Raw genomic sequence first — 24,002 nt, forward strand, 5'->3', positions numbered from 1 at the left:
TCTCTGGCTCTGAATCATTTTCTCCCGGCCCTGATGGGCTGTCATGTCATTGTCAGGACAGACAACATGGCAGTGGTGTCCCATGTAAATCGCCAGGGAGGCTCGCGGTTGCTCACCCTCGACAGGCATGCACGCCGCCTCCTCCTTTGGGCTCAAGACAGGTTTCTTTCGCTGAGAGCAGTTCACTTTCCAGGGGACCTGAACATCGCAGTGGACTTTCTGTCGAGACAGAAGCTCAAGTCAGGGGAGTGTATGTTTCACCAAACAGTAGCTCAAATTTGGAGCATGTTTGGCGAGGTGGACCTCTTTGCGTCACAGAGCTCAACACAGTGCCCCCTATGGTTTTCCCTGTCTCATCCGACGCCTCTGGGGATAGATGCCCTCGCTCATCCGTGGCAGGGCAGGATTGGCATCCTCGTCCCGAGATATGGAGGCTGTGGGTGTGGCCGATAAGAGGCAATCGCTAGCGACAGTAGCGTCTGGTCTTCCAGCTGATGTCCGGGAGACCATTGATAACACTTGTGCGCCTTCTACTAGACGGCTGTATTTCTCTAAGTGGAAGGTTTTTGAGTCTTGGTGTTCGGCTCATGCAGTGGACCCAGTCAGCTGCCCGGTCAGTTCAGTGCTGGGATTCCTGCAGGATAAGTTTGTGGCTGGAGTAGCTGCTACCACCTTGAGAGTTTATGCCGCGGCTATCGCCGTCTATCGGGAGTCAGACGAGGTCCCCTTAGGTAGACACTGTCTGGTCTCCTCGTTTAAGTGTGGAGTTAGACGCTTGAGGCCTGCACGTCCTATTTGTGTCCCCACCTGGGATTTATCAGTTGTTCTGGAGGGGCTATTAGAGCCTCCCTTTGAACCCTTGGAGTCAGCTCCACACCGGATTCTGACTCTCAAGGTGGCACTTTTGTTAGCGTTGGCCTCTCTCAAGCGCGTGGGGGATCTGCAGGCTCTTTCTGTGAGTGAGCCTTGTATGGAGTTTGCCCCAGGTCTTGTGAAAGTGTTTCTATGGCCTAGACCTGGTTATGTCCCCAAAGTTTTGTTCACGTCATTCCACTCTCAAGTGGTTGTGCTTCACTCTTTCTGTCCCCCTCCTTTTTCCTCTGCTGAGGAGAAGCATAATTTGCTTTGACCTGTTCGGGCTTTAAAGGCATACGTGGGCCGCTCTGGCCAGTGGCGCAAGTCGCCTCAGTTGTTTTTGTGCTTTGGGACTGGCCGCCGAGGGCTCACCGCCTCTAAGCACAGGATCTCTCACTGGGTGAGAGACGCAATTTCCCTGGCTTATGAGGTGTGAAAGCTTCCTTCACCTCTGGGCGTTAAAGCTCGCTCTACTAAGAGTATCGCGTCCTCCCAGGCTCTTTTCAAGGGAGTTCCTTTAGAGGATATTTGTGTGGCGGCAGATTGGTCCTCTCCGCACACTTTTATTAGGTTTTATAACTTGGATTTAGATGCGGCCCCTGGTTCCCAGGTTCTTTCTGTATGAACTGGTCGCCTAGGTACTAGTTGAGTCTGGTCTGGCAAAAAAAAATAAAAAATGTATAGGAAAGTTTCTTGTTGGGCCAGATCCGGCGGCGCTTAGCTTGGTGTGTGTGATATATATCGTTCCCATTGCGTCATCGCTACGCAGCGTCGAGTGAACCTATCAAAGAGAACATGTTGGGTTACTCGCGTAACCCATGTTCTCTGAATGGGGAACGAGACCGCTGCCAAGCTCCTCTTGCTGCCTAGGGGCTTCTTCTTCTTCTTCATCGTTGGAAAATCTGAGGAGCAGATGGCGCGTTCACTATATAAAGGGTGAGTGACGTAGAGCCGCTGAGGAGGCGCCCACGCCATCAGGCCAATGAATTGACGTGATTCTATACGGGTTCAGACAATAGGCACCGCCATGAGGGCGTTCCTATTGCGTCATCGCAATGCAGCGTCTCGTTCCCTATTCAGAGAACATGGGTTACGCGAGTAACCCGACACGTTTTGAACCTTTGTAATACACTGACAAACACAGTGGTGAATCAAAGCTCATCACAAGTGGCTTTTCCACAAGCTAAGAAGGACAATATAATATATAAGGTGCACAGTGTCATTCACACAAACACTAAACACAATCATTGTAACATACATGAAATTAAAAAAAGAAATAAATATTAATTTAACAACATTAGATGTAACATCAAATTCTAATGTATATAACTGATTAGAAAAAAACTAAGAAAAACTATGAAGAAACCGTTATTTCAACAAAAATACATAATATGTGAAGTGTCCCACAGAGAATTCTGGGAATGTCAATTTTCGTATTTTCACTGTAAATTACACAATGACTTGTTCTTTTTCACTTCCAAAAACTATACATTTAACGGTATTTTACGGTAAAATTACATTAAATGTACTGTTAGATCTATCACAGTTATTCACCGTATATAGTTCGGAAACTTTCTTTTAAATCAAGTAACAGTCTTTTACCGTAAAAATCACGATAATTTTTTACAGAATACATGTACTCGTTTAAACTACATCTTTCAACCCTTTCACATAAGCACTAGTCAACATGGCTGTCTCGTTGTTGTGTCTTCAGTAGTTTGTTGTTGTTGTTCTGCCTCATCTCTTTCATTTGTGGAATAACGACTGGGGCAAGTGTCGCCACCTTGTGGACAAACTAACTACTGCAAAAAAGTTCAATGCGTATATACGAGCTGAGGGTACAGAGTTAGTGCAGTTATAAAAACCTGTCAGCTTTTGTGTGTATGTGTGCACTACGCTGATGATTCACACGCACTGTACATTGGCTTAAAAACTTCAGCTTGCTTTGTGATTAAGAGTCAGATGGAAAAGAGGGATAAAATATGTATGGAATGACTGCTTCAAAACACAGCGGTTAAAATTCAGCCTAAACCTCTCAAACCGATAACAGACGAGATTTGCAAAGACAGCAAAGGATAGAAAAATTGCTTAGTATGAAAGTGCATCCAACAGAATAACCCCATCTTACATAAGTGTCCATGAAACGCACTCTTAATGTCCTCAAGCAACCAAGACACAGCGTCTCTCTTGCCTGAACTGCCACAGGCCACCATGAGGAACCAGGCCATGTTACACAACATCAGCTGATATGGAGATACTTTGATGTCATGTTTCAGCTTATGATTATTATTTTATGAACAACAAGACTTGTGGGTAAAAATAGGATTCAGTAAAGATCCAAACAGATGAACTGAGCTGACGTATTACCAAAGACAGTGTGTTTGCTTTGACCACAACAGGATCTCAGTGTGTGTCACTGCAACACACCACTGATATTAGATCTGCTGAAGATAAGTGTCTCCTTCCTTACACTGAACAGACAGAGCCACAAAACACAGCGCAGGGAAATTCAGAAAACAAGGCATATCTGTCCAACACGGACCTGATTCAACAGAACATCACATTTCAGATTCATATACAAATACAGTCATCATAATATTTATACTCTTGAAATTGCCTTTTCCAGCCATTGTTTGTGAACAGATTGAGCCTCAGCAAGGAGTAATTACTGCACGTTTAAATCATCACTGATTATCTGATTACATGCATGAATTAATGTGGAGATAAATTGACTGTGTGCATCTGTCAGCTGCTCATTAACTCAACATCAATCACATCTGTACAGCAGGACAATTCACACACACACACACACACACACACGCCTGCTGAAAGTCTGACATTTCAGAAAAGTAGCCCAAACTATCCTTTAAGTACAGCTTTATTTTTATTACTTAACTTTGCTTTTGGCCATTCTGTCATTTATGTGGTCAGAAGGACTTGTCTCGTCGCCATGACAGCAGTTCTTTCATCACTCGCATCCAAGTACACAGCAAACACTCTTCAAGATGTTGATGATCCCAAATATTAAAAGTAACACAACAAGGTAAATATTCTCTACATATTAACAGCGTCGCATACAGAATCACAGGCTTGTTTCCTTTTATTTTCCTAAAAAGCTAATATTTCAGGATCACAGATTCACAGACAAGCAATAAAAAAGTGATGCTATTAACATAGTTTTTATTTATTTATTTTAAGGCAAAATTAATTCAGATGGCAAATTTTTCATCAGAACTTGTCAAAAAAAAAAAAAAAATAGATTCACCAATTAACCCAGAAGTGTCTTACAGATAACTGATACAGTGTAACAGATATTTCATTTAGTTTAGTTTATTTAGTCAGCAACTTTTCACTTTTAACTCTTTCTCCGCCATTGACAGAACTTTCAGGCTTTCCGTGTTCTCACTGTTATACGGTATAGAATCTCCTGATCAAAACAGGTGAAAAAGAAGCAGAAACAAGCGATAAAAGCATTGCTTATGCACTTTGTAGTCTTTGACAAAAACACAATTTTCTCAGCTTTTTGTTTAAAGTGTTGCTTTTTTTTAATGAACCTTACCCACATTCAAGTGTTGATAAAAAAAGAATGCATGACAGTAGATTAAAACGTTTGTTGTTGCTGTTGTTGTTTAAAAGGAGATGTTTCTTTTGATATATTGGGGGCCATGAAATTTTGTGAAAATTATCAAACGCTGGCACCTTTTTTCAAACCGTTGGTGGAGAAAGAGTTAATAAATAATGGTATTTTATAATATAGCCAAGCCAAGTTTGACGTTGTTTGGATTAGAAATGCTAAAGATATCGGTAAATATATCGGTAAAAGAAGCACTTAGAAGGTTGTGGTTTAAAAATAAACATTCTGACATAAACACTCTACACTGTCAGCTACACTGATTACTTCTGAATTCTGAATATTTTATTCACGGCCATCATTTGTAGTAACCTATTCACAAACTGTTTGCTCAAGCATAGCATTTTTTCGGAGTTCACTGAGTAGCCTGTTCCCTGAATCGCCGAGTTCACTGAGTAGCCTGTTCCCTGAATCGTCGAGTTCACTGTGTAGCCTGCTCCCTGAATCGTCGAGTTCACTGTGTAGCCTGCTCCCTGAATCGTCGAGTTCACTGAGTAGCCTGCTCCCTGAATCGCCGAGTTCACTGTGTAGCCTGCTCCCTGAATCGTCGAGTTCACTGTGTAGCCTGCTCCCTGAATTGTCGAGTTCACAGTGTAGCCTGCTCCCTGAATTGTCGAGTTCACCGTGTAGCCTGCTCCCTGAATTGTCGAGTTCACAGTGTAGCCTGCTCCCTGAATTGTCGAGGTTCACTGTGTAGCCTGCTCCCTGAATCCTAGAGTTCACAGTGTAGCCTGCTCCCTGAATCGTCGAGTTCACCGAGTAGCCTGCTCCCTGAATCGTCGAGTTCACCGTGTAGCCTGCTCCCTGAATCGCCGAGTTTACCGTGTAGCCTGCTCCCTGAATCGCTGAGTTCACCGTGTAGCCTGCTCCCTGAATCGTCGAGTTCACAGTGTAGCCTGCTCCCTGAATCGTCGAGTTCACAGTGTAGCCTGCTCCCTGAATCGTCGAGTTCACAGTGTAGCCTGCTCCCTGAATAGTCGAGTTCACTGAGTAGCCTGCTCCCTGAATCGTCGAGTTCACTGTGTAGCCTGCTCCCTGAATCGCCGAGTTCACTGTGTAGCCTGCTCCCTGAATCGCCGAGTTCACTGTGTAGCCTGCTCCCTGAATCCTAGAGTTCACAGTGTAGCCTGCTCCCTGAATCGTCGAGTTCACCGAGTAGCCTGCTCCCTGAATCGTCGAGTTCACCGTGTAGCCTGCTCCCTGAATCGCCGAGTTTACCGTGTAGCCTGCTCCCTGAATCGCTGAGTTCACCGTGTAGCCTGCTCCCTGAATCGTCGAGTTCACAGTGTAGCCTGCTCCCTGAATCGTCGAGTTCACAGTGTAGCCTGCTCCCTGAATCGTCGAGTTCACAGTGTAGCCTGCTCCCTGAATAGTCGAGTTCACTGAGTAGCCTGCTCCCTGAATCGTCGAGTTCACTGTGTAGCCTGCTCCCTGAATCGCCGAGTTCACTGTGTAGCCTGCTCCCTGAATCGCCGAGTTCACTGTGTAGCCTGCTCCCTGAATTGCCGAGTTCACTGAGTAGCCTGCTCCCTGAATCGTCGAGTTCACTGAGTAGCCTGCTCCCTGAATCGCCGAGTTCACTGAGTAGCCTGCTCCCTGAATTGCCGAGTTCACTGAGTAGCCTGCTCCCTGAATCGTCGAGTTCACTGAGTAGCCTGCTCCCTGAATCGCCGAGTTCACAGTGTAGCCTGCTCCCTGAATAGTCGAGTTCACTGTGTAGCCTGCTCCCTGAATCGTCGAGTTCACTGAGTAGCCTGCTCCCTGAATCGCCGAGTTCACAGTGTAGCCTGCTCCCTGAATAGTCGAGTTCACTGAGTAGCCTGCTCCCTGACTCGGCGAGTTCACTGTGTAGCCTGCTCCCTGAATCGCCGAGTTCACTGTGTAGCCTGCTCCCTGAATCGTCGAGTTCACTGTGTAGCCTGCTCCCTGAATCGTCGAGTTCACTGAGTAGCCTGCTCCCTGAATCGTCGAGTTCACTGAGTAGCCTGCTCCCTGAATCGCAGAGTTCACTGTGTAGCCTGCTCCCTGAATCGCCGAGTTCACTGTGTAGTCTGCTCCCTGAATCGTCGAGTTCACTGTGTAGCCTGCTCCCTGAATCGCCGAGTTCACTGTGTAGCCTGCTCCCTGAATCGTCGAGTTCACAGTGTAGCCTGCTCCCTGAATCGTCGAGTTCACTGTGTAGCCTGCTCCCTGAATCGCCGAGTTCACTGAGTAGCCTGCTCCCTGAATCGGTGAGTTCACTGTGTAGCCTGCTCCCTGAATCGCCGAGTTCACTGTGTAGTCTGCTCCCTGAATAGTCGAGTTCACTGAGTAGCCTGCTCCCTGAATAGTCGAGTTCACTGAGTAGCCTGCTCCCTGAATAGTCGAGTTCACTGTGTAGCCTGCTCCCTGAATAGTCGAGTTCACTGTGTAGCCTGCTCCCTGAATCGCCGAGTTCACTGTGTAGCCTGCTCCCTGAATAGTCAAGTTCACTGTGTAGCCTGCTCCCTGAATCGTCGAGTTCACTGAGTAGCCTGCTCCCTGAATCGCCGAGTTCACAGTGTAGCCTGCTCCCTGAATCGTCGAGTTCACAGTGTAGCCTGCTCCCTGAATCGTCGAGTTCACTGTGTAGCCTGCTCCCTGAATCGTCGAGTTCACTGTGTAGCCTGCTCCCTGAATCGTCGAGTTCACAGTGTAGCCTGCTCCCTGAATCGCCGAGTTCACTGAGTAGCCTGCTCCCTGAATCGTCGAGTTCACAGTGTAGCCTGCTCCCTGAATCGCCGAGTTCACTGTGTAGCCTGCTCCCTGAATCGTCGAGTTCACAGTGTAGCCTGCTCTCTGAATCGTCGAGTTCACTGTGTAGCCTGCTCCCTGAATCGTCGAGTTCACTGTGTAGCCTGCTCCCTGAATCGTCGAGTTCACTGTGTAGCCTGCTCCCTGAATCGCCGAGTTCACAGTGTAGCCTGCTCCCTGAATCGTCGAGTTCACTGTGTAGCCTGCTCCCTGAATCGTCGAGTTCACTGTGTAGCCTGCTCCCTGAATCGTCGAGTTCACAGTGTAGCCTGCTCCCTGAATCGTCGAGTTCACAGTGTAGCCTGCTCCCTGAATCGTCGAGTTCACTGTGTAGCCTGCTCCCTGAATCGCCGAGTTCACTGTGTAGCCTGCTCCCTGAATCGTCGAGTTCACAGTGTAGCCTGCTCCCTGAATCGTCGAGTTCACAGTGTAGCCTGCTCCCTGAATCGTCGAGTTCACTGAGTAGCCTGCTCCCTGAATCGTCGAGTTCACAGTGTAGCCTGCTCCCTGAATCGTCGAGTTCACTGTGTAGCCTGCTCCCTGAATCGTCGAGTTCACTGTGTAGCCTGCTCCCTGAATCGCCGAGTTCACAGTGTAGCCTGCTCCCTGAATCGTCGAGTTCACTGTGTAGCCTGCTCCCTGAATCGTCGAGTTCACTGTGTAGCCTGCTCCCTGAATCGTCGAGTTCACAGTGTAGCCTGCTCCCTGAATCGTCGAGTTCACTGTGTAGCCTGCTCCCTGAATCGTCGAGTTCACTGTGTAGCCTGCTCCCTGAATCGTCGAGTTCACTGTGTAGCCTGCTCCCTGACTCGGCGAGTTCACTGTGTAGCCTGCTCCCTGAATCGTCGAGTTCACAGTGTAGCCTGCTCCCTGAATAGTCGAGTTCACTGTGTAGCCTGCTCCCTGAATCGTCGAGTTCACAGTGTAGCCTGCTCCCTGAATCGTCGAGTTCACTGTGTAGCCTGCTCCCTGAATCGTCGAGTTCACAGTGTAGCCTGCTCCCTGAATCGTCGAGTTCACTGTGTAGCCTGCTCCCTGACTCGGCGAGTTCACTGTGTAGCCTGCTCCCTGACTCGGCGAGTTCACTGTGTAGCCTGCTCCCTGAATCGTCGAGTTCACAGTGTAGCCTGCTCCCTGACTCGGCGAGTTCACTGTGTAGCCTGCTCCCTGAATCGTCGAGTTCACAGTGTAGCCTGCTCCCTGAATCGTCGAGTTCACTGTGTAGCCTGCTCCCTGAATCGTCGAGTTCACAGTGTAGCCTGCTCCCTGAATCGTCGAGTTCACTGTGTAGCCTGCTCCCTGAATCGTCGAGTTCACAGTGTAGCCTGCTCCCTGAATCGCCGAGTTCACTGTGTAGTCTGCTCCCTGAATCGTCGAGTTCACAGTGTAGCCTGCTCCCTGAATCGTCGAGTTCACAGTGTAGCCTGCTCCCTGAATCGTCGAGTTCACTGTGTAGCCTGCTCCCTGAATCGTCGAGTTCACAGTGTAGCCTGCTCCCTGAATCGTCGAGTTCACTGTGTAGCCTGCTCCCTGAATCGTCGAGTTCACAGTGTAGCCTGCTCCCTGAATCGTCGAGTTCACAGTGTAGCCTGCTCCCTGAATCGTCGAGTTCACAGTGTAGCCTGCTCCCTGAATCGTCGAGTTCACTGTGTAGCCTGCTCCCTGAATCGTCGAGTTCACAGTGTAGCCTGCTCCCTGAATCGTCGAGTTCACAGTGTAGCCTGCTCCCTGAATCGTCGAGTTCACTGAGTAGCCTGCTCCCTGAATCGTCACGCTTATTCATTTGTGGATGTTAACTGAATCTGTAAGTCACCTACGCTGTTTACTTCTGTATATTATATTATATCTATCTATAAATTACAGGAATGTCTTTCTCTGTGTGTGTGTGTGTGTGTGCGCGTGTGTGTGTGCATATCTCTCGAACCGTTAGTCCGATGGATTTCGAACTTGACAGGTGTCTTGCTACGGGCATGAGTAAGTGCAGTGCCAAGTTTGACGTTGTTTGGATTAGAAATGCAAAAGATAACGGTAAATATATCGGTAAAAGAAGCACACACAGGCTTTTGCCGCTCTAGCCGCTGGCCACTCTCCCTCTCACACTGACACTGAGTGAGCACAGCCCAGGACAAGAGACAGAGAGGGTCGAAGAAAGCAGCGGAGCTTAAAGCCCAATTTATACTTCTGCGTCGAACTTTTAGCCGTAGCTACGTCGTAGGCTGTGTGTAGCGCGCGTACCCTTCGGCGTACCCTGACTTGCATCTCTCCAAAAATGTAACAACGCGTCAACTCTATGTGGACGCAAGCGCTGTGATTGGTCTGCTAGGACCGCTCCCTCGGGTTTTACATGCTCCCTCTGCGCGCGTCGACGCAGAAGTATAAATGAAAACCAACGCGTTGCCTACAGCGTAGAGGCTCCGGCGTAGGTCCGACGCAGAAGTATAAATCAGCCTTAAGTAGTGTTTTCTCTGAGTTCACTGTGCAACCTGCTCTTTGAATCGTGTAGTTCAATTTTCCACAATTATTGTATGTCATTATGTCAGTATCAGTATTTGCTTTTTCTACTATGCACAAATAAAAATGTCACTGAACTTTTGCTGTGTAATTGTAACAATGAGCACTCAAACACACCAAACCAACAATTACTAAAAACACACACAAAAACTGATTTTGCACGGGCACTTTGCACTAGTATTTTAAAATGTAATTTATTACTGTGATGGAAAAAACGATGATTGTGCTGCTTAATATTTTTGTGGAAACCGTGATCCGTTTTTCGGGATTCTTTAAAGAATAGAAAAAAATCTTTTGTAACTATATAAATGTGCTTACTGTAACTTTCGAATGATCAATTTAATGCATCCTTGCTAAATACATTTTTTAATTTCTTTCAAGAAAAGAAATCGTCCTGCCCTCAAACTTTTCAACAGTAAAAGCTGAAATGGGCCTTAAGTATATATAACATTTAAAATATAATATTGCCCACTTAGATAGCTTAAATGTAGTTAACTACTATTGATTAATCATATGTAGTGTAGATGAAAGTTATATAAAATGGAGATTATCTTGACTATAGTTGGACTAACAGTAAAATACTGTATTGATGCTGTCCTTCAGCATAATAAAATATAGCTCAAGTTTAGTTAAAAAAAACAAAACAAATAAAGTCGAAAAGAGCAGAGCACAAACACAACATTTTTCTACAGGATATGCTTTTTTCACTGATCTGGACTTTTATATGGAATATATAATGTGATATATGGTATGCACTAGGGCTGTGCAATGATTAATCGTGATTAATCGCATCCAAAATAAAAGTTTATGTTTACATAATGCATATGTGTGCGTACTGTATATAATTATTTTGTATATATAAATACACACACATGCACGTATATTTTTGAAAATATTTGTATTTTTATAATATATATATATATAATATTTATATTACATATAAATATTTTATATATAAATAACACATTTTTATTAAATATATACATGCATGTGTGTGTGTGTGTGTGTGTGTGTGTGTGTGTGTATTTATATATACAAAATAATTACACACAGTACACACACATATGCATTATGTAAACAAACTTTTATTTTGGATGCGATTAATCGTTGCACCCACCTAGAATGTCCTTTTTTTGTGTGTAAATTGTATTGTCGTATTTATTTTTTTGTATGTACTTTTACATAACATCCTCCTGGCCAGGAACAGCAGATGCGAATGACCTTTACAGCCAACTCTGGCAAAAACACAAAACAAACCTAAACATTCGGACAAATACAAATAAACTAAGAATTACGTGCGGAGGCAGTGTGGTGCACAAGACCAAGGTGGCACTGAGGGATCATGTATTCCACCCAGAATTCATATTCATAAATATGGTTGAGACTTGAGGTTGACAAACACACAGAGGCATGCTGGGTAACTGCAATCTCACCCTCTCCTCCAGCTCGTCTCCGGGTGTCTCTTTCCCGTCGGGAATGTCTCTGCAGACGGGCAGCGCTTTCTTCAGCGCCGGCTCGCGGTTCAGGGTGGTGTAGCCCACGTGCTCATAGATGGGGTTGATGGTCATCTTAGATATGTATTCGGCTGCTTTGGTCTCGATGTACAGCGTGATCAGACCGTCCGTCACCAGGTCGTGGATTGACTCGAAGCGTTTCTCCCCCACAAAATGTTTCCCATCGTAAAAGAGACGGAAGTTCCGGGTCTGATTCCCAAAGCTGAAAGAGAGAAAGAGGAAATGAGCGTGTGTTGGACTCGAGTGCTGTAACACACAGCTGTGAGAAGATCCAGAGAGAAATGATGAATGCACATGGACACACACACATACACACACATACTGAACATCCATGGTTGTATCAGCTTCCTGTACTTGTAGTAGTAATGAGGGCAAAGAGCTCATATGTTGATCAATACAAAGACCGGATACTCTTCTTCCACAAACACACATATTCTTGTACATCTATCTTTATGAGGACATTCACTGACACAATGCAATCTCTAGCCGCTTACCCTAACCTTAACCATCACAACTGTGCCTAACCCGAACCCTGACCCTAAACCGACCCTTAACCTCATAACCTTATCCCTAAAATCAAGTCTTGACCCTCAAACCAGCCAAAATGTCCTCACTCCAAGGGTCTAAAACTCAAACTGGTCCTCACAAAGACACACACACACACACTTAAATGTCTATTCTACATGTTTCTCATTGTATTTTAACCTAAAATGTATCTATAGGCTTTTGCAGCAAACAACAAAACTGGTTTTTCAGGCAATTCGAAAAAGGAATATTGCGTAAAACTGCAATGGAAACAGTTTTTTCGTATTTACAATCACCTGACGTACATGATGTGGTGTGTTTGGACAGAAGACGAGACAGAGTTCTTTATGAAACTAAAAAAATTAATGAAATGAATCTTAATAATAAAGGCTAGAGCGGTGGCTGAGATATACGTAAACCTTCCAACATCCGTTGCCATGATTTTTGGATAGACTTATAACGAGAGGAAAAATTTACGTTTTAGTCGCATAACATCGGGTAATGGAAACGCTGTCATTTCGCAATAGTTTTTTATCAACATATAGAAAATATCGCAATATGTAATGCAAACGCGGCTAGCTGGCTACTGTGCTCATTCACACATATTCAGCTCATGATAAGAGTTTTTCAGCATCTCAGCATAAGAATAAGCAAACACTTCAAACGCAAAACAGCATATACCCAGTATAAGAGACTGGAATAAACAAACCACACACACATCTCAGACACATCCATGCATTGATACATACTTTACGATAATCAGACAACAAAATCAACATTAACATTGTCTTAGAAAAATAATAATATTTGTATTTTCCTATTAGTTTAAATATTTGTATCAAACAGTATCTGAAAACGCAGGTTGACAATCTATTGATTAACATGATCAGAGATGGTAACGCTGTTTTGAGCCACTGGAAATTACAGGACAGCTGAGGTTTTATAATGCCTGAGCTTCCTGTTTGAGTTCCCACAGAGACACACACACACACACACCCAAAATCAGATGCACACAGCCGGATCTGGAAACACTTACAGATACGCACAACAAGGAGTTCATATCAGAAACACACACAGTTAGAGGTTTGTATGGCTGCTTGACTCACGCATGGAAACAGACGCACCACACACACACACACACAAACATATGCACAAAGGCTAATGTCATTAAAGCCTGATGGCAACAGAGCTGTTTGATGTTGAAGCTTTGTGCACACAGGACACAACAGATGCTTTCTCTGAGGAATATCACATGCCTGAGGAGAGAGAGAGAGAGAGAGAGAGAGAGAGAGAGAGAGAGAGAGAGAGAGAGAGAGAGAGAGAGAGAGTGTGTGTGTGTGTGTGTGTGTGTGTGTGTTTGGACTGGAAAGCAGCCGCGTGCAGCGTGTAGCAGTGTGTGTCCGTCTGCTCAAGTGAGCAGATTAAAGGGATTATCTCTAGACTTTTTGTGTCTAGCGCGGCACGCATGCACACACACACACACACACAATTTTTTTCACTTTATTTGAGGAGGACATTGCAAAGACTTCCACTGATTTAATATCTGGTTAATGGCTTAACCCCTAGACCTACCCATTACAGAAACATCTGCAAAACACTAGATTATTATTATTATTTTTTTTTTTAATTTATAAGCCTTTTTAACTAATAAGGACTAGTAATAGTTTGTCCTCACTCGTCAGGGTTGTCATGACATTTCACTATATAAGTGAGGACATTTGGCCCTCACAAGTATTGCCAAACATGTACACAAACACACACACTCTCAACAACAAAAGTCCTCTAACATTTTTACAGTAAAATTCTGACTAACATTTACATAACCTATACTAGGGCTGCAAATAACGATTATTTGGATAATCGATTAATCTGTTGATTTTTTTATTTTTATTAATCAATTAATTGGATAAAAATCGAAACATTACTAAAAAATTGTCCTTAGAACTGGGTTATTTACTACTGTAAAGCAGTACTACTGTACTGATGGTTTCCAAGCACAGCGCCTCATTGAGACTCATCGATAATCAAATTCGTTGTCAATTATTTTCATTATCGATAATCATCAATTTTATCGATTAGTTGTTGAAACTCTAACCTTTACAAATCAAAAATGTGATTTTGTAATGTTTTTGAAAGAAGTCTCTTCTGCTCACCAAGGCTGCATTTATTTGATCATAAATACTAACTGCAATATTGTTAAATATTATTACAATATAAAATAACTGTTTTCTATGTGAATATATAGTCAAATGTAATTTATTCCTGCGATCAAAGCTGAATTTTCAGCATCATTACTCCAGTCTTCAGTGTCACATGATCCTTCAGAAATCATTCTAATATGATGATGAATCTTATCAATGTTGAAAACAGTTGTGCTGCTTCATATTTCTGTGGAAACTGTGATACTTTTATTCAGTTTTCTGCTGCTCTACATCCAAACAAATCTGCGTGTGTGTGTTCTGTAAATAGCTAATACACATTAAGACTGATGATTTAACTACACTGATCACACATCAGCCAGAGCTAAAATAAGACAAACACACATGGGCCAAGACTGGGCCAAGACACAGGAGCTAGACTGGAGAAAGAGTGAAGATCTAGGTTTGAGACGGATGGGTCAAAGGTCAAAGTTGAAGGTTGGCGTACCGCAGAGCTAAAGTGTATGTGCCCGGCTGTCTCTGGCTCTCTCGGATCAGATAACTTCCTTCGGCCACACTGAGCAGTTGGTCAGCTTCCTCTCTGGAGATCATCCCATGATACCTTCACAGCAAACCAGACAAAGAATATTAATAAAATAGCAAATTAGAGCTCAAACCAAATTTGCTTTTAAATAGGAAAATACACTAATGTTCAAAGGTTTTATAAATTAATATTTTATTTAGCAAGGATACATTAAATTGATAATAAGTGACAGCAAATGTTCCAAAAATTTATTTTCAAATAAATGCTGTTCTATTGAACTCTCTCAGCCATCTCTCTTTCAACAATCAATCTCTCCTCCCCATCATGAGTGGACACGCCCCTACTGCTGATTGGCTCACCCTCTCCCCCCTCATCATGAGTGGACACGCCCCTACAGCTGATTGGCTCACCCTCTCCCCCCTTAGCATAAGTGGACACGCCCCTACTGCTGATTGGCTCACTGTCTTATCCCCCATCATGAGTGGACACGCCCCTACTGCTGATTAGCTGACACTCCTCCTTCATCATGAGTGGACACACCCCTACTGCTAATTGGCTCACTCTCTCCCCCTTCATGAGTGGACACGCCCCTACTGCTAATTGGCTCAATCTCGCCTCCCCCATCATGAGCGAACACGCCCCCTACTGCTAATTGGCTCAATCTCTCCTCCCCCATCATGAGTGGACACGCCCCTACTGCTAATTGGCTCAATCTCGCCTCCCCCATTATGAGCAGACACGCCCCTACTGGTAATTGGCTCACTCTCTCCTCCCCCATTATGAGCAGACACGCCCCTACTGCTAATTGGCTCACTCTCTCCTCCTTCATCATGAGTGGACACGCTCCTACTGCTAATTGGCTCAATCTCGCCTCCCCCATCATGAGCGGACACGCCCCTACTGCTAATTGGCTCACTCTCTCCCTAATCATGAGTGGACACGCCCCTACTGCTAATTGGCTCATTCTCTCCTCCTTCATCATGACTGGACACTACCCCTACTGCTGATTAGCCGACTCTCTCTCCTCCCTCATCATGAGTGGACACGCCCCCTACTGCTGATTGGCTCACTCTCTCTCCTCCCCCATCACGAGTGAACACGCCCCCCAGTTCTGATTGGCTCACTCTCTCCCGCATCATGACTGGACACGCCCCCTACTGCTGATTGGCTCACTCTCTCTCTCCTCCCCCATCACGAGTGAACACGTCCCCCAGTTCTGATTGGCTCACTCTCTCCTCCCTCATCATGAGTGGACACGCTCCTACTGCTAATTGGCTCAATCCCGCCTCCCCCATCATGAGCGGACACGCCCCTACTGCTAATTGGCTCACTCTCTCTCTCCTCCACCATCACGCGTGAACACGTCCCCCAGTTCTGATTGGCTCACTCTCTCCCGCATCATGACTGGACACGCCCCCTACTGCTGATTGGCTCACTCTCTCTCCTCCCCCATCACGAGTGAACACGTCCCCCAGTTCTGATTGGCTCACTCTCTCCCGCATCATGACTGGACACGCCCCCTACTGCTGATTGGCTCACTCTCTCTCTCCTCCCCCATCACGAGTGAACACGTCCCCCAGTTCTGATTGGCTCACTCTCTCCTCCCTCATCATGAGTGGACACGCTCCTACTGCTAATTGGCTCAATCCCGCCTCCCCCATCATGAGCGGACACGCCCCTACTGCTAATTGGCTCACTCTCTCTCTCCTCCACCATCACGCGTGAACACGTCCCCCAGTTCTGATTGGCTCACTCTCTCCTCCCCAACATGAGTGGACAAGCCCCCTACTGCTGATTGACTCACTCTCTCCTCCTTCATCATGACTGGACACGCCCCCTACTGCTGATTAGCTGACTCTCTCTCCTCCCCATCACAAGTGGACACGCCCCTACTGCTGATTGGCTCACTCTCTCTCCTCCCCCATCACGAGTGAACACGCCCCCCAGTTCTGATTGGCTCACTCTCTCCCTCATCATGAGTGGACACGCCCCCTACTGCTGATTGGCTCACTCTCTCTACTCCCCCATCACGAGTGAACACGCCCCCCAGTTCTGATTGGCTCACTATCTCCCTCATCATGAGTGGACACTCCCTCTACTGCTGATTGGCTCTCTCTCCTCCCCCATCATGAGTGGACACGCCCCCCCCAGGGCTGATGGGCTACAAGAGTGTTGTGCTGCTCGTTCGGATCCGCTGTCAACAGCGTTTCTCAGAAATTGCTCACTGTACCTTTAAATAGGATATCGATAGCATATACATTCAAGTATGCAACTGTGGATTCATGTACAGTAGAATCTGAACTGGTTCAGTAATGCGTGTAATGAAACTCACTCTCTTCCGTAGTATTTGGGCCGATTCTCCACCTGCAAAGTCATAAGAGAGAAATCATTACTAAAAGTTATCAATTTTATTAAAATGCTTCACTATTACTCAGGAACACACAGTCTTAAGTATTATAAGAGAGTTTATCAAGAGATTTCCATTATTTGAAACTTCGTGGTATATAGGGAAGAAGTGTGCATAAACAGGTGCATCTCGCTCCACTACTGGGGTAAGTTGACCCCCGTCCAGGGGCAAAAGCCCTCTAGGGTAAACTAATCTCAGCCGCTTTCGCAGAATATGTAAAATACAGCTGATATCGTTTTTAATAATTTATGTCTATGGAAAAGGTGCCATGAATCTAAAATATGAAATCCAATATTCCATGCAAATTTATGCATTGACACTATTTAATTGAATAATTCACAGGAAAATCAAATAAAGACACTGCAGTCAAAACTTCATCTTATTCTATGAATTATATATAGGCCTTTATTTGTATTTAATGGGATGTCATAATAGCAATAGAGAGTGAATTCTGCTCAGATGGCCTGTGGGTTAATTATGAGGTCTTTGAAATATGTGTATAATTCAAGAAACAATTTATGAAAACACCAGCAAAATCATGCCAATAAAGACATTCTGTCCCTGAGGTTGACAGGGTCATTTTATTGAGTTACTCCACGGGTCTCTGAATTACTGTCAACCAGCAATCCCTCATTACCAAACAGACATCATTTTAATATCCCACATTTTTTATGTGGGATATTAAAATGATGTCTGTTTGTTAATGAGGGATACAAAAATACAAAGATATTTGACCACAACTGGCCAGTATTTCAGACAGCCTAAGCCAGTGGTTCCCAATCCTGGTCCTGGGGACCCACAGCTCTGCACAGTTTGTATGTCTCCCTCATTTAACACACCTGATTCAGATCATCATCTCGTTAGGAAAGAGCTCTAATGAACTGAACTGGGTGTGTCAGATAAAGGAGACATATAAAATGTGCAGAGCTGTGGGTCCCCAGGACCAGGATTGGGAACCACTGGCCTAAGCAATGCTGCTAATCTGGATTTTATTCAGATTAATTTAGAAATGAAGAAATTAAGATTTATTTCTTTTTATTCAAAATATGTTCTTTCAAACATATATACACAAGCATTATTATGCTCAGTACTTTGCAAAAAAACTTTTTGATTTATTTTCTTCGTTTTTTCTTATCATACATCAAGATTTTATGTTACATCTTATGTTGAACTTGTTTACTGCAGTAATTTATATTCATGTGTGTTTTCTTCAAATGTTCGTTGGTGACATTTAACCCTTAATCCAACAACGGCATCTGTAATCAGCTAAAACACAAATAAATGAGCACATCACCCTCCCTACTGATAAACCTCCAGAGAATCGAATTCACAAAGCATCCTCCCCCTTCCCCCAGTCTCTCTCTCTCTCTCTGTGTTTCTCACACATTCAAGTCTTAAACGCAGAGCAGAAGAACAGTGTTCTGTGTGAGAAGCTTTACAAGGTCTGAGGAAAATATATATATATGAACTTTTAACAATGACATAAGAAAAACAAAAGGTGCTACACAATGCGAAAGTCAGATTACAAGAAAACATTAACACCCCTGAAATACATACATCCAAGACCAAACCAGTTCAGCTTTAAAATGTAATGAAAGTCAACATGCAGACAATCAGAAGTGTCAGTCGGTGAATGACTGAACGTTTCTGGGTAAATGGGATGTGGGATGGAATAACATTGTTTCCTGATGAGAATAAAGGGAGAAGTGTTTTGTAAAGCAAGGTTGTGTGTTTATGTGTGTGTGAAGCGGGTTGTAGGTGAGATGACCGACAGGGTAATAAAACCAGCTAATGATGGGAATCAGCAACAATATAGAGCTAATCAATCACTGGAAGCCAGTTTAACAGTTAAAGGGCCTGTGTGTGTGTGTGTGTGTGTGTGTGTGTGTGTGTGTGTGTGTGTGTGTGTGTGTGTGTGTGTGTGTGTGTGTGTGTGTGTGTGTGTGTGTGAGTGTAGACTGCTGAGTGTGCAGTATTTACTGCATGAAGAATGGGAGCGTCTGATTTCTGTCTGGGTTTCTCTATCAGCATCTTTAAACACTAATATCAGCAATGACCAGGTGACAATGGAAAAATGAGCCAATTGTTTCATTTCTCACCTCATTTATAATGTTAATTTCATTACATTTGTGTCTTTCCCATTTTAGAAATCAGGAAAAACAGCACATCAGAATTGGCCTCATTTACTTGAATACATTTTACTGCTCATAATGTGCACAATTCATCACTTCACGTTATACTAGATAGATTTTTTTTTTGGTCCTTTGGGTTATGAAAATTGGTACGATTTCAGCCAGAATCAAACGTACAAACAGTGTTTGCGCCTAGTCCCGCAGCTAATGCTACACCAAACATTTAGCATTTAACATGCATGAATCCCCATTGACAGCCCAATCTGAGCCAGATGTTGACATGCTGAACTGCTCAAACATCAGTGACGGCAGTGTGTCAAAGCCCTAAAACAGCATAAGGAAAACCATGTTTGCATGCACATGAAATTTGCTTCTTTTTGCTAAATCGCTGGAATAAAACATTTTTTTCTTCAGATGTCAGTCAACAAATGCCTCACTGATGTGATGACTGCACATAAAGCTGAAGTAGAACTAGAAGAAAGGGCTTTATCAATGAGAAATAGCACACGTTAGCTTTAAAACACACTATGATCTAGGTTTTAAGTGTGCAAGTATTTTTGTGCAAAAGTTACAAACTGACCAAAATCATGCACCATAAACGCCTGAACTGTAAGAGAGAATCACACAAGACTCACACAGGGAACGAATGTCTGGTTCTCTCGTCACACATGAACACGCGCTCTCCATAACTCTTTGATTTGGCAAGTGCTGTGAGAGACGAGCAGACAGACGGGTAATGAACAGAAATCTCTGCAGGAACACACACCAGCACTGAGAGACACACACTGAGCTCCTGAAGCACAACACTAATCATTCACACAGATCTACAACACACAGCTGAGGTCATCCTCACACGGACAGAGCTAAAACACACACTCACTTTCCTCACAACATGCATTCAAAATCAATGGACTGGACTATGTTGAGGTCGCAAATTATAACATACAGAGTATAAATTGTTCTCAGAATTCCTTATTGTTTAGGACAATTGAGGATTAAAAGATCTCTCATATCTAGACTAGCATACTAATTACCGTATGAATTAGACAACTCATTTATTCAAGCAACGAGATAACAATATGGTCACTGATTAATCGTGATACATCTATGAAGCTTCAATCAGGATTGAGCAGAATCTTCCTGCAATACATAATTTAATTACAGCAAGAAAGGACAAACTGGCTCTGCAGTGCTAATGAAATCTGATAATGGAGTGAAAATCAAACCCTTAGCGGTTCGGACACAGAAGGAATGAAAGCAACACAACCACAGCATCTGTAAGGAGGATGCCTTTTAACTCTTACATGGAGGGCGACCTGTGGTTCTGATTCAAATATAAATATTTCTTCACAAATAAAGCACCAGTGGTAAAACTGAAGCAAAACTGGTTTCTTTTTTTCTGATTTATTTCACTTTTTACATACACTCACCGGCAACTTTATTAGGTACACATTACTAGTACTGGGTTGTCTTCCCCATTTGTCTTCAGAACTGCATTAATTCTGTTTAATTCATGATACCATCACGCAGTTGCACAGGATCCATGATGTGAATCTCCCGTTCCTCCACATCCCGAAGCTGCTCTACTGGACTGAGATCTGGCGACTGGAGGCCGTTTGAGTTTAGTGACTCACTGTCATGATCAAGAGACCAGTTGGAGATGATTTGAGCTTTGTGACGTGTGTGTTATCCTACTGGATCCATCAGAAGATGATACACTGTGGTCATGAAGGGATGGAGATGGTCAGCAACAATACTCATGTAAACTGTGGTGTTTCAATGATGCTGAGTTGACACGCTGCAAAGTGTGCCAAGAAAATATATAACACACCATTACAGCGCCAGCAGCCTGAACCACTGATTCAAGACAGGATGATCATGCTTTCATGTGTTTACACCAAAATCAGACCCGACTATCTCAATGTTGCAGCAGAAACTGAGACTTATCAGACCAGGCAATCTTCTATTGCCGAGTTTTGTTGAGCCCGTGTGAATTGAAGCCTCAGTTTCTGTTCTTATCTGACAGGTGTGTGTGTGTCTTCTGCTGCTGAAGCTCTTCTGCTTCAAGGTTTGGTGTGTTGTGTGTTCAGAGATGCTCTTCTGCCTCAAGGTTTGGTGTGTTGTGTGTTCAGAGATGCTCTTCTGCTTCAAGGTTTAGTGTGTTGTGTGTTCAGAGATGCTCTTCTGCTTCAAGGTTTGATGTGTTGTGTGTTCAGAGATGCTCTTCTGCCTCAAGGTTTGGTGTGTTGTGTGTTCAGAGATGCTCTTCTGCTTCAAGGTTTGATGTGTTGTGTGTTCAGAGATGCTCTTCTGCTTCAAGGTTTGGTGTGTTGTGTGTTCAGAGATGCTCTTCTGCTTCAAGGTTTGATGTGTTGTGTGTTCAGAGATGCTCTTCTGCTTCAAGGTTTGATGTGTTGTGTGTTCAGAGATGCTCTTCTGCTTCAAGGTTTGATGTGTTGTGTGTTCAGAGATGCTCTTCTGCTTCAAGGTTTGATGTGTTGTGTGTTCAGAGATGCTCTTCTGCTTCAAGGTTTGATGTGTTGTGTGTTCAGAGATGCCCTTCTACCTCAAGGTTTGATGTGTTGTGTGTTCAGAGATGCTCTTCTGCTTCAAGGTTTGATGTGTTGTGTGTTCAGAGATGCTCTTCTGCTTCAAGGTTTGGTGTGTTGAGTGTTCAGAGATGCTCTTCTGCTTCAAGGTTTGGTGTGTTGTGTGTTCAGAGATGCTCTTCTGCTTCAAGGTTTGGTGTGTTGAGTGTTCAGAGATGCTCTTCTGCTTCAAGGTTTGGTGTGTTGTGTGTTCAGAGATGCTCTTCTGCTTCAAGGTTTAGGGCCAATCTCATTTCTCTGTCTTACCCCTTCCCCTTCCCCTACCCCTTTGTCTGCGTCTTCCCCTTGCCCTTCGATACCGAGTGAAGGGGGGTAGGGGGAAGAACGTTTCTCTAAGAAATGAGACACCACTCGATTACCGTTTGCGTCATCTTCCCTTTCCGCTACTTTCCGCTAGCTGGCTGCTATGTCAACAGAGGCGATACGCGTTGACATAAACAAACGAAGATACCGTCGTCTCGGGTTGTGATATCGATTGCCTGGTCTCTCTTTATCTTTGCACGCTTGTGTGCCATCAGTCAAAGACATTGTTTTATTGTATTTAACGGCGGCGCCGGCGACACCATAAGCAAAACATTAGCAAACGGCAAATAGCGCATAGCTGCTAGCTAGCGGTTAACTAGCGATTCAAAACAAAAACATTACAATTAAAACCGCTTGAACGTTTTATTAAAGGTATCATAAAACATGAGTGTCATTAAACTGCTGAAAATACATACATTTGTGCGACTCACTTCTGAGAAATTCCTACCCCTCTCTTTCAAGTGTGGTCCTCCGCAGACTTCGTTTCAAGGGCTATGTAGCCCTACGCCTTGGCCCTAGCCCTTAATCAAAATGAGAATTGGGACACCACTTCCCCTCACATGAACGCGCAAAACCGAGGGGAAGGGGTAAGAGTAAGGGGTAAGACAGAGAAATAAGACGCAGCCTTAGTGTGTTGTGTGTTCAGAGATGCTCTTCTGCTTCAAGGTTTGATGTGTTGTGTGTTCAGAGATGCTCTTCTGCCTCAAGGTTTGGTGTGTTGTGTGTTCAGAGATGATCTTCTGCTTCAAGGTTTGATGTGTTGTGTGTTCAGAGATGCTCTTCTGCTTCAAGGTTTGGTGTGTTGTGTGTTCAGAGATGATCTTCTGCTTCAAGGTTTGATGTGTTGTGTGTTCAGAGATGCTCTTCTGCTTCAAGGTTTGATGTGTTGTGTGTTCAGAGATGCTCTTCTGCTTCAAGGTTTGATGTGTTGTGTGTTCAGAGATGCTCTTCTGCCTCAAGGTTTGGTGTGTTGTGTGTTCAGAGATGATCTTCTGCTTCAAGGTTTGATGTGTTGTGTGTTCAGAGATGCTCTTCTGCTTCAAGGTTTGATGTGTTGTGTGTTCAGAGATGCTCTTCTGCCTCAAGGTTTGGTGTGTTGTGTGTTCAGAGATGATCTTCTGCTTCAAGGTTTGATGTGTTGTGTGTTCAGAGATGCTCTTCTGCTTCAAGGTTTGGTGTGTTGTGTGTTCAGAGATGCTCTTCTGCTTCAAGGTTTGATGTGTTGTGTGTTCAGAGATGCTCTTCTGCTTCAAGGTTTGATGTGTTGTGTGTTCAGAGATGCCCTTCTACCTCAAGGTTTGGTGTGTTGTGTGTTCAGAGATGCTCTTCTGCTTCAAGGTTTGATGTGTTGTGTGTTCAGAGATGCCCTTCTACCTCAAGGTTTGGTGTGTTGTGTGTTCAGAGATGCTCTTCTGCCTCAAGGTTTGGTGTGTTGTGTGTTCAGAGATGATCTTCTGCTTCAAGGTTTGATGTGTTGTGTGTTCAGAGATGCTCTTCTGCTTCAAGGTTTGGTGTGTTGTGTGTTCAGAGATGCTCTTCTGCTTCAAGGTTTGGTGTGTTGTGTGTTCAGAGATGCTCTTCTGCTTCAAGGTTTGGTGTGTTGTGTGTTCAGAGATGCTCTTCTGCTTCAAGGTTTGGTGTGTTGTGTGTTCAGAGATGCTCTTCTGCTTCAAGGTTTGGTGTGTTGTGTGTTCAGAGATGCTCTTCTGCTTCAAGGTTTGATGTGTTGTGTGTTCAGAGATGCTCTTCTGCTTCAAGGATTGATGTGTTGTGTGTTCAGAGATGCTCTTCTGCTTCAAGGTTTGGTGTGTTGTGTGTTCAGAGATGCTCTTCTGCTTCAAGGTTTGATGTGTTGTGTGTTCAGAGATGCTCTTCTGCTTCAAGGATTGATGTGTTGTGTGTTCAGAGATGCTCTTCTGCTTCAAGGTTTGGTGTGTTGTGTGTTCAGAGATGATCCTCTGCTTCAAGGTTTGGTGTGTTGTGTGTTCAGTGATGCTCTTCTGCTTCAAGGTTTGATGTGTTGTGTGTTCAGAGATGCTCTTCTGCTTCAAGGTTTGATGT

At 44.2% G+C, this 24,002-nt stretch overlaps 1 protein-coding gene across 1 annotated transcript in view; it reads right to left on the reverse strand.

Annotated features, from left to right (window-relative positions):
• chn1 (chimerin 1) overlaps nt 1–24,002 on the reverse strand; it is a 67,381-nt gene that overhangs the window by 29,846 nt on the left and 13,533 nt on the right. Inside the window, exons 4-6 of the mRNA XM_081368683.1 lie at nt 16,823–16,854; nt 14,455–14,568; nt 11,203–11,485 (exon numbers count right to left, since the gene is read on the reverse strand). Of these exons, the coding sequence (XP_081224809.1) occupies nt 11,203–11,485; nt 14,455–14,568; nt 16,823–16,854 (429 nt within the window). The remainder of the gene's footprint in view (nt 1–11,202; nt 11,486–14,454; nt 14,569–16,822; nt 16,855–24,002) is intronic.

Source organism: Scardinius erythrophthalmus (genome assembly GCF_964197995.2).
Source record: "Scardinius erythrophthalmus genome assembly, chromosome: 6".
Lineage (NCBI taxonomy): Eukaryota > Metazoa > Chordata > Actinopteri > Cypriniformes > Leuciscidae > Scardinius > Scardinius erythrophthalmus.